Source organism: Lucilia cuprina, chromosome X (assembly GCF_022045245.1).
Source record: "Lucilia cuprina isolate Lc7/37 chromosome X, ASM2204524v1, whole genome shotgun sequence".
NCBI classification, from domain to species: Eukaryota; Metazoa; Arthropoda; class Insecta; order Diptera; family Calliphoridae; genus Lucilia; species Lucilia cuprina.
This window is the reverse complement of record NC_060949.1, coordinates 15,994,420-16,006,166: the sequence shown is the minus strand read 5'-3', so window position 1 is coordinate 16,006,166 and position 11,747 is coordinate 15,994,420. Positions and strand designations below refer to the sequence as shown.

General features: G+C 33.2%; 2 protein-coding genes across 2 annotated transcripts; both read left to right on the top strand.

Moving 5' to 3' along the window:
* The first annotated feature begins 568 nt into the window (after positions 1-568).
* On the top strand, positions 569-3,649 carry LOC111683248. Its single transcript, XM_046945277.1, has one exon. The coding sequence runs from the start codon at positions 569-571 to the stop codon at positions 3,647-3,649; it is 3,081 nt and encodes a 1,026-aa protein (XP_046801233.1).
* Positions 3,650-3,921: 272 nt separating this feature from the next.
* On the top strand, positions 3,922-4,488 carry LOC124418575 (putative uncharacterized protein DDB_G0271606). Its single transcript, XM_046945269.1, has one exon. It carries the CDS (start codon positions 3,922-3,924, stop codon positions 4,486-4,488), a length of 567 nt encoding a protein of 188 aa, XP_046801225.1.
* Positions 4,489-11,747: the final 7,259 nt, after the last annotated feature.

The following is an 11,747-nucleotide window of genomic DNA, read 5'->3' as shown; positions in this document are numbered from 1 at the left end:
TTTCTGTCAATGATGATGATATTTTATTACCTACAGCTCTAGTAGAAATTTTACATTTAGGAGAAGTATTTACAGTTAGAGCTCTAATAGATTCGGGATCAAAACGATAATTTTTAACTAAAAAAATATCAAAAAGGCTTGATTTAATAACTCAAAATGCAAATTTTGAAATTTGTGGATTAGGGGGTACAGTGGTAGCAAATTCAAGTAAAATATCTACCATAACTTTGTGTAGAAAAAACCACGAGTTCTCACTCAGTACCCAAGTTATAATAGTTCCAAGTTTAACCAAATTAATGCCAAGCTTTACGATTTCAAACGCTGATCTCTCGGGAATAAAACATCTAAGATTAGCCGATTCTAATTTCTTGGTATCTTCACAAATAGACATGCTAATCGGTAGTGATATAATTCCATATATCATTCAAGATGGAATACAAAAGAATATCTTAGGCAATCTCCTTGCTCAAAATTCCATCTATGGTATATTTATGGCCCAATGAAATTACATAGCGTTTCTTTAACTGCTAATATTCAAAATAAGGAAAAAAATGATAAAATAACCTCAATGCTTAAACTATTTTGGGAAACAGAAGAAATTCCAAAATCGAAAGTTCTATCAGAAACAGATCTCTACTGTGAAGAACTTTATAAAAAGACAACATATCGCAAAAGTGATGGTAGATATGTTGTAAAACTTCTTTTTAAACAAGAATTTCCAGAAAACTTGTATTTGCAATCTTCCAGATTCGCAGCAAAAAGTCAATATATTCATCTAGAGACAAAATTACAAAAACAAATAGATCTTCAACAGATTTATAATGATATTTTAGAAGAATATATAACATTGGGTCATATGAGGAAAACAAATTCTTCCGAAATTTGTAAAGATGGAAAGTATTTTTCATATTATTTACCACATCATGCTGTATTTAGACCGGAAAGCACTTCTACTTCTAATATTGAAGATTACGAGCTGTTAACAGTCACTTTCGGAGTGAATTGTGCACCGTATTTAGCTATACGAACGTTGCTGCAGTTAGCAACAGATGTAGAGAGACAGTCTCCTTTGTCATCTCACATATTAAGACATGAAACATATGTCGATGATATTTTAGCTGGTGGACATACTTTGGCTTCAGCCCTAGAAGCGCAAAGTCAATTAATAAAGTCTTTAAAATCAGCTGGATTTCCAATTAAAAAAATTACGGCAAATAATAGCAAATTATTAGAAAATATTCCAACTGAAGATATTTTAAGTGCAGACTTCTTAAAACTTTACGATTCGAGCTCTACGAAAACGTTAGGTATTCAGTGGAATGCATACAGTGATTCCTTCACTTATAAAGTCAAAATTCCCGATTTCGCATCAAAAGTAACAAAAAGAACAATTTTATCCGCGGTGGCTAAATTGTTTGACCCCGCAGGGTGGCTAACGCCCATTATTGTTCAAGCAAAGATCCTTCTACAGGAATTGTGGCAAGATGGGGTCGAATGGGATGAAGATGTGAAACCTCAGACTCTTTCAAGGTTGAACATTTTCTTAGAAGATTTTATACACATAAGATCCATTCAAATCCCCAGATGGATCCATTTCCATCCAGATAGCAAAATCCAGATCCATGGTTTCTGTGATGCATCTGAACAGGCCTATTGTGCAACAATATACATTCGAGTGGAAGATTTGTCTGGCAGACATTCTAATCTGCTAGTAGCGAAAAGCAAAGTTGCGCCGTTGCAACGTGTAAGTCTTCCTCGGTTAGAGTTATGTGGGGCATTACTGCTCTCGAAACTAATTAAACAAACTCTAACTAACAATTCATTTAAAAGTGCTCAACTTTTCCTGTGGTCAGATTCCACTATAGTATTAGCATGGTTACAAAAGCATCCATCAGTTTGGAAAACATATGTTGGCAATAGAACATCTCAAATCATTGAAAATGTTGGTAATGCTAAGTGGAACCACGTTTTAACCCATGAAAATCCAGCAGATCTTGGAACACGAGGTTGTAAACCACAAGATCTTAAAGAAAATCCTTTATGTTGGTATGGACTAATATGGCTACTTGACTCCCAAGACAATTGGCCTAAATCTAACCCACCTGCCATAGCTCTTACGGTACAAAGGAAAGTTGAAGTTCACTGTTCCGTTACAGATGAACTCAATATAATACAAAGATTTTCTTCATATCGGCGAGCCCTCGCCGTAATAGCATATATTTATAGGTTCATACGTTCTACTAATAAAAGATTACAGAAAACTAAGTTTGAAAGTTTAACGCTCTCTCACGAAGAGCTTAATAACGCAAAAATTGTATATATTAGACTAACGCAGAAGTTTCATTATTCTGAAGATTTAAAGAATCTTTCGGATTCTAAGCATATTTCAAGGAAAAGCTCTCTGCTTACTCTAAATCCATTTCTCGACGCTCAAGGTCTTATGCGGGTTAATGGTAGATTAGCTATTGCTCCGCTTACGTACGATGAGCGATTTCCCATAATTATCCCTAACTCTTCTCAATTTTGCAAAATTTTTCTGGAGTTTGTCCACAAAACTCTAGTCCATGCTGACATAACCCTTATGATGAGCGCAGTAAGAAGCCAGTTCTATATTCCTGGTTTAAAAAGAACAGTCAAGAAATGCGTTCATCATTGTCTAACCTGTGTTCGTTACAAACAACAAGTGAAATCGCAAATAATGGCTGCACTGCCAAAAGAGAGATCCACTCTCTCATTACCGTTCTCACATACGGGTGTCGACTTTGCTGGTCCATTTCAGATCAAGTCTGGCAATTTGCGAAATTCACCATATATGAAAGGTTACGCATGTATCTTTGTATGTTTTGCTACAAGAGCCATTCATTTAGAAGCTTGCTCTAGTTTAACATCAGAAGCATTTCTAGCTGCTTTTGCACGATTTATAGCTAGGCGAGGATTGCCAAAATCAGTTATGTCGGACAATGGTACAAATTTCATAGGCGCTAGTAAGTCATTGCTAAAGGAGTATTCGTTATTTCTTAAACAATCCTCCAAGGATATAACAGATAAATATGCAATTAATGGACTTGAGTGGAAGTTCATTCCACCTAGCGCCCCGCATATGGGAGGTTTATGGGAAGCTGGCGTTAAAAGCTTCAAAATCCACTTCAGGAAAATTGCAGGCGCACATAAATTTAATTTTGAAGAGTTCTCTACTCTGCTTGCGCGAATAGAAAGTGTTCTAAATTCACGACCAATATCACCGATGTCAGAAGACCCAGATGACCTGCAGGCCCTTACTCCGAGTCATTTTCTGCGCGGTGCACCTTTGGTATTCGCGCCAGAAATACCGCCTGACAATTTGTCGTTATTGAATCGCTGGGAACGACTGAAAGCACTCCATCATAAATTTGGTCAACGATGGAAAAATGAGTACCTTCAGGAGCTACACAAGAGGTACAAATGGCAGAATCCACGACGGGATCTACAGACTGGTGATTTCGTTATCATCAAGGATGAGCTTCTTCCTCCATGCGACTGGAGGTTAGGCAGAATAGAAGCCGTACACGTTGGTCGGGATAAGCGCGTAAGAGTCGCTGATGTTAGAACATCTAGTGGCGTCGTGACCCGACCAATAGTAAAATTATTCATGATCCCGTTATGTGATTAGTTTGTTCTTGTCCATACAATGTCGTGTCTATGTGTCCAAAACTATTTTTTTTCGACCTTAATCTGCCTCTGTTCTTTGTATTTTAATCTCATTCCAGAATGGATCCAGCCCAAAACCCAGAGTTGTGCGTTGTGTGTTTTGCATATCACCCATTGAGATATTGCAAGATGTTCGGTAAGTTGACATTGGAGCAACGACTTTATGTGGTGAGAACCCATAAGTATTGCTCCAATTGCTTCTCGCGGACTCACCTGATAGGTAGCTGTATCTCAATGGGTGCATGCCAAATATGTAGCGATTTGCACCACACATTGCTGCACCCAAGGACTGCTGCTCAGGGGCCAAGGCAAGGACAACCACGACAACTACGCCAACGCGCTCGCAGAAGCCTCCCCAACCCTCCTCAACAGAGAGCTCAACAGCGGTTGGATGACCTCCGTCAACGCCTACAACAACAGCAGCAGGTTATCCAACAGCAACAACAACAGCTACAGCAGCAACAACGCCAACGACAACAACGGCAACGACAACAACTACAGCAACAATCTCAGCGGCAGCCACAACGTCGCCAACAGCAACTGCCCCGACCCCAACAACGACAGCGCCAACAACTTCAACCACAAGCCATAGCCGTTCCTCAGCATGCGGCAGCGCCAGCCTCAACCCAGGGGCTGGTCAATCAAATTGTTTCAGCCCTCAGCCAACTGACAGGGTCCACAATTGCACCAGTGCAAGGAGGCCGGCATGTCGAAGTCCGGTTAGGCCGCGTTGAAGACGATTTGATCGATCTCCATGACGATCTTATCGACTTCGACGACGGCCTTACCGACCTTGACTGAAGGTCTCCAAACACTTCCTAAAGGCAATGTTTTAGGAAGTGTTACGAGCAAGCCGGGCTTGGCGCCGAAGAAGATCGGCTAATTATTATTAAAAAAAAAACCGAACGACTCCCGGTCATAGTGGTGGTTTTTAAATTCAAAAAAGAAAAATAATAAAAAAACAAGTAAGAGTTCTATATTCGGCTGTGCCGAATCTTATATACCCTTCACCATGATGTGTTTAAAGCCTTTTGTACCTTTTAAAGAACGAAAAAGTACCAAAAAGTCCCCATCTATGGGTCCTCAGTTAATCCGGGCCATACAAACTTAATTACATGTTCCTAGGTTCAATATTGTAGAAATTGTAAAAAGTACCTTTTGAAGAACGAAAAAGTACCAAGAAGTCCCCTTTTACTGGTTCTCACTTAATCCGGGATATACGAACTTAATAACATGTTTCTAGGTTCAATATTATAGAAATTTCAAAAAGTACCTTTTGAAGAATGAAAAAGTACTAAAAAGTACCCTTTCATGCGTCCTCACTTAATCCTGGCCATACATACTTAATTACATGTTTCTAGGTTTAATATCGTAGAAATTGCAAAAAGTACCTTTTGAAAAACGAAAAAGTACCAAAAAGTCCCCTTTTATGGGTCCTTACTTAATCCGGGCCATACATACATAATTACATGTTTCTAGGTTTAATATCGTAGAAATTGCAAAAAGTACCTTTTGAAAAACGAAAAAGTACCAAAAAGTCCCCTTGTATGGGTCCTCACTTAATTCGGGCCATACATACTTAATTACATGTTTCTAGGTTCAATATTGTAGAAATTGCAAAAAGTACCTTTTGAAGAACGAAAAAGTACCAAAAAGTCCCCTTTTTTGGGTCCTCACTTAATCCGGGCCATACATACTTAATTACATGTTTCTAGGTTCAATATTGTAGAAATTGCAAAAAGTACCTTTTGAACAACGAAAAAATACCAAAAAGTCCCCTTTTATGGGTCCTCACTTAATCCGGGCCATACATACTTAATTACATGTTTCTAGGTTCAATATTGTAGAAATTGCAAAAAGTACCTTTTGAAAAACGAAAAAGTACCAAAAAGTCCCCTTGTATGGGTCCTCACTTTATCCGGGCCATACATACTTAATTACATGTTTCTAGGTTCAATATTGTAGAAATTGCAAAAAGTACCTTTTGAAGAACGAAAAAGTACCAAAAAGTCCCCTTTTATGGGTCCTCACTTAATCCGGGCCATACATACTTAATTAAATGTTTCTAGGTTCAATAATGTAGAAATTGCAAAAAGTACCTTTTGAACAACGAAAAAGTCCCCTTTTATAGGTCCTCACTTAATCCGGGCCATACATACTTAATTACATGTTTCTAGGTTCAATATTGTAGAAATTGCAAAAAGTACCTTTTGAAAAACGAAAAAGTACCAAAAACATCCCTTGTTTGGGTTCTCACTTAATCCGGGCCATGCATACTTAATTTCATGTTTCTAGGTTCAATATTATAGAAATTTCAAAAAATACCTTTTGAAGAACGAAAAAGTACCAGAAAGTCCCCTTTTATAGGTTCTCACTTAATCCAGGCTCTACATACTTAATTTCATATTTCTAGCCAATGACAACGTAACGTTACGTGATGTTCTTTCTTTGCTTTGTGTTTATTAACAAGCAATTACAATAACAAAACAATTTACCGTTTGATGCTCCATTTTGTTTTTGTTGTTTTATTATTTCTGCATAAGCATGCACGAAAAATCTAACTTTTTGATGAAATTTTCAGAGGTGGTCTCGGATTTTTACTCATATCATAATTAATTTCATGTTTCTATGTTCAATATTATAGAAAATTCAAAAAGTACCTTTTGTAGAACGAAAAAGTATTGTTCTTGCCTAATCCGGGCTCTACATACTGAATTTCATGGTTCTAGTTTCAATATTTTAGAAAATTCAAAAAGTACCTTTTGAAAAACGAAAAAGTACCAAAAAATCCCCTTTTATGGGTTCTCACCTAATCCGGGCTCTACATATTTAATTTCATGGTTCTAGGTTCAATATTATAGAAAATTCAAAAAGTACCTTTTGAAAATACTAGAAGCTCTGTGCATCTTCAATTGGTCCATCATATTAGCCTTGGTACGTTGATATTCGTCCTTAACCGATCCAAATCTTACTTTTGCCGTGCATTTTTCGCTTTCAGGAATAATATTCTCATTAGTTAAAAATAAATCCTCAAAGGCTTTTCGAACTGGTTGCCAGTCCTCTTCAAGGGACTGCAATTTCGTCTCGAGAAGTGACTCGGTTAAATTTTCCAATGGAGTTATATCAAACTTGGAACAAGATCCAACTAAATTATCGCAATCTAAAGCGAACTTAGCACATAATGTGCTAATTGTTTAAAATGGAAAATTAAAAAGCCAAATGAGGAAAAATAATATCGAAAAAGCCAAATCAATGAAAAGAACAACTAACAAGTAAAACAGTAAGTGATCTGCACTAATATTATCTAATTTGACCGTAGGTTGAAAAATATTTAGAAAAAAAAATCCGTATACAAGTCCTATAATGTACCTAATATACCGAATCTAATTGCGTAGAGTGACCGCTAAATCGCGAAAAAAGATTTCTAAAAAGTTAAATAAAAAATCTTTTAATTGAAAAAATATTACAAAATAGTTCCGTTTACAGGTGCTATATTGTACCTAATATGCCGGATCTAACAGCGTAGGGTGACCGCTAATTCGCGAAAATATTTTTACTCGAAATTTAATTAAAAATTTAAGTCGATGTTATAATTAGTATTGAACTAATCAGACCAACTCACAATGTGTAGGGAACACACAAATTACAACAAACACAATAATGTATATAAGTGATGTATGTTTGTATATATGTTTATTTTGTCTCTTTGTTTTTTACTTTCTTTTGTTATAGCTACGGTATAGCGTATAAAAAAAGAGAATATATTTTGTTCTTTTAAGAGATAAAATAAACAAAATAAAAAAAAAAAAAATAAAACGCACTCCCGGTGCTCCAATTAATTGAAAAAAAAAAAAAAAATAAAACAAAAAAAAGTGTTTCAATTCCCACCAACCAACACGTAAGTAGAAATAAAATTCTCTATTTTATTTGTGTGCATAGTTCAATTCTGTTATTGAACAACTTTGTTAATTTCTTAACAAAGTAAAAAACAAAAACAACAAATCTCCAAAATAAGAGTTGGAATTTGTTTATGGTCCTTTTTGAACCACAGTGAAAGTGCTAAATTAATTGAAAATTTATATAAAAAATAATAAGTATAGTCGCAAGAATTCCCATTCTTCACATACATTATTATTTTTTATATATAAAGTTCATTCTGTTTAGTGAAAGAACTAGTGATTGTTATTGTTTTGTTTCCATCAAAACATTGTTGAATATTGCACATACATACTTACTAAGATTTACAATATTATTATTTAAAAATATTAAAGTAAATTTGGTGGTGGTTTTTTGTTTATTTTATCTCTTAAAATAACGAAATATATTCTCTTTTTATACGCTATACCGTAGCTATAACAAAAGAAAGTAAAAAACAAAGAGACAAAATAAACATATATACAAACATACATTACTTATATACATTATTGTGTTTGTTGTAATTTGTGTGTTCCCTACACATTGTGAGTTGGTCTGATTAGTTCAATACTAATTATAACATCGACTTAAATTTTTAATTAAATTTCGAGTAAAATCTTTTTGGAAAAATATTTTCGCGAATTAGCGGTCACCCTTGTGAGGGTGTCTACTTTTCATTAGTTTTATTCAAAATAATATTTTATTAATTTCAACTAAATTTTGCTTTGGCTGTAAAAATATTCAAATTTTTATTAGAATTTTATTTTTATGTTTTGTTTCATAGATAGCCTTGATTTTTGTTTTATGAATTATCAGAAAATAGAAAATTTTTCGTCATTTGTAAAATAATTTTAAAAGGTGTTAGTTCAAAAAGTCAGAGAAAATTTAAATTATTTTCATATTTTCAAACTTTTGGATTGGAAAACTTTAAATATTGGAGAATTTCTGTTCATTTTGTTCGCAAAGGTAAGGACATTGTTAAAGGATTTGGTTAATGTTTAGGTGTTAAAGGCAATATGCATTTATTTTAGGATTTATCTTTCCTGAGGTATTGTTGGAAGACTGTCACCGTTTCCTACGGAATTTACTATCTTTTTTCTTAACCTGTGCATCCTAATTGGTCAATTATTCATTTTATCAATATTCTGTGAATTATCGTATTCATTGTTTGTAATTTTAAATTGAAATTGTTTAAATTCCTTATGGTCACCTAGGATAAATAGTGTTTTATATTTGACATCCTAAAAGTATACTATATAAAATTTTGGAACTTAATATTTAACTTATAATTATATAAGACAAAACAATTTCAATAGAATGTGGATTCTGAATTAGATGAAAATTTATAATTTCATTTAAAACATAATCCACATTCCACATACCACATTCAATACACATACATAAATCTACTAAACAAAAATCTAATTTTAAATAATAATTAAAGTCTACACTTAAGCTCATGTTATATTCCGATATGTGGATTGTATCTTTAATGGATATAAAAGTTTTTTATAATTAAATATACAATCCACACACATATATACAGTACAAACTCTGTTTAGGTACATATTTAAAAGTTTTTTTTAAGTTCAACACGCAACCATCTTCTGTCATCCGGCGCCGCTGACATCGTGGGACAATAATTTAATGTAAGTGGTGTTGTGTTTGTTTTATCTATGTATCTAATTATAATCCACATTAAAAAAAAATCAATTAAGAATACATTAACATCTGATATGAACAATTTTTAAATGTTACTCTAATTTAAATTGCAACAAGTGTTGCCATAGTTTTTATTTATTTTCTTTGATACCTTCATACTATAATATGAATTGTTCATAATACCTTTTTGTTGGACACCCTACATTATACATACATACAATTTTAATATAATTTTGATATTAAAAAAATATCGTTTTAAAATTTTATAATTTTTTTATCCTTTAATATTCGTTAATATTTTAAATATAATTCATAAATTAACTTATGGTGACCTATTCTTAATACATATTTCACATTTTTAACCATTTGATTTCAAACACATTAATAAATTTTAAATAATATATATTATAATGAATTGAAATATGAAATTTTGAATATTTTAATTATGAAAGGTGAAGTTAAGAGTATGGGGTATGTAGGCTAAGGTTTTGTTTTGTTATCATTTTTTTTTGTTTTGGGCTGACAACAAACTTTAATGCCGTCAGCATGGAGGGTGGGCTCGGGAAAAGTGTAGCGAACGACATCAAAAGCTACACTCTAACATTTTACCACTTCTAGTATACCTTATGGATTATATTTATGTATGGCTACCTAATTTGAAGTCTAGGTAACGCATTCTATAAACCATTTTATTATATTTTTTTATGGGAACGAACTCACCCCACCGACGAGCACGGCCGTATTATAGGTAGCATCTTTCCCATACCAACTACACCAAACCTTTAGAATCGTTACAGAGATTTTTGGCGCCCAACGTGGGGCCTCAGTTATCGTAATATTTAAGAATTTTAGTGCAATTTTGATCTAGATACTGAGGACTCTGAATCTTTTGTGGGTTATAATTTATGAGGTATTCTTTTGTTATCAATTTTTTATTTTTTTTCTGTTTTCATTATTTGTCGCTGTGGATCTAATTGTTAATTGTTTTTATGATATGCAATTCCCGGTCTGTCATTTTATGAGTCTGAAGTCTATCAGGGCTTGGGTTCGAATTTGGGAAGTGGTTCTGGTAGTTATCGGTTCAATGCTCGTTCGACTCTTTCGTCCTGTCTGTTCTATTTCTTTTTATTATTTGTCCGATTTACTCTTTTCTCTCTCTCTCTCTTCAAAATTAATTTTTCATAGTTTGGTTTTTCCGGATTTATGGACGTATAGTAATTGAATTTATAATCGGTAACTTTCCTATAACGGATAATCAATCTCTAACATTTCTTATTTTTGACTTATTATTGTTTTGGAATTATTCTTTTGATTTTGGTCGAAGGTTTCCAACAGTTATAAGTTATTTCTTATTATTATTATTTTTTTTTGTTGTGGTATTTGTTGGTCCGTTTACATTGGTTTAATTTATGTTACTTTATTGTGATTTTCTTAGTTACTTTTATTTTTTTTTTACCTGTATACCCCTACTTAATAACTTCATCGAGTAGTGATAATTTTTATCGTAGTTTTATACATTTTTATTGAACATAGTTGCTTTTATTGTAACTCTTTGTGATTTATACATAGTTTTTCTTTAACTCATTCAGTTTTCTGAATTTGACCTTAAGATTTTCTCAGTATGAAGTCGATCATATTTCAACTATTTTATGTTGCAATATTTGCAACCTACATATTTTAAGTTTAAATTATATATTAGCTTACTGATAAGTGTGCATGAAATATGATTGATTACTTGACATATTTTAAGTACAGTAGTTTTCCGATTTAACGAACCCATATGTTGTCAGGCCTGTTCGTAAAATTGAAAAGTTCGTTATATGCAGTACTAAGTAAAACTTGGGTTTTTGGTAGAAAAATAATTAAAAATAGGTACATAAAATATTTTTTAAATGTATTTTATAAAAATTAATTCTTTTTTTATAAAAATAGCACAAAACACAAAATTCCGAATCTTATATACCCACCTTCAAACCATATTTGTGTCGAATTTAATCGCTGTATTTTTAATTCTGTCATGAGCTTTAAAGTTATTTCTCGAAGTTCATCGCTATACTCGTATTTTTAAGCGAGTAATGAGCGTTGATGTTATTTTCTTAAAGGGGCCTGATATGGAGGGTAAAGTCAATTATGAACCGATTCCCATAAAATTTGTTAGATATATCGGTTAGTACTCGGCGTACTCGTATTGTTAAGCGAGTATTGAGCGTTAAAGTCGTTATCTGAAGGACGGACATAGCTACATCGAACTAAAATTTAAGAAGAATCCAGAATGAGTTACAGTTTTGGGTATAAAAGCACCGCTTGCTACAACTTAGGTTATTTGTTATTTTGGATAAATGTCATTTTATCTTAATTTAAATAATAATATTTTTATTAGTTCGTTAAACAGAGTACAAAAAACAAGTTTTGTTCGTTATTTAAGGTAGTCGATAGGAAAAATTAGCTTGTTCATTAAATGCGATGTTCGTAGAATTGAATGG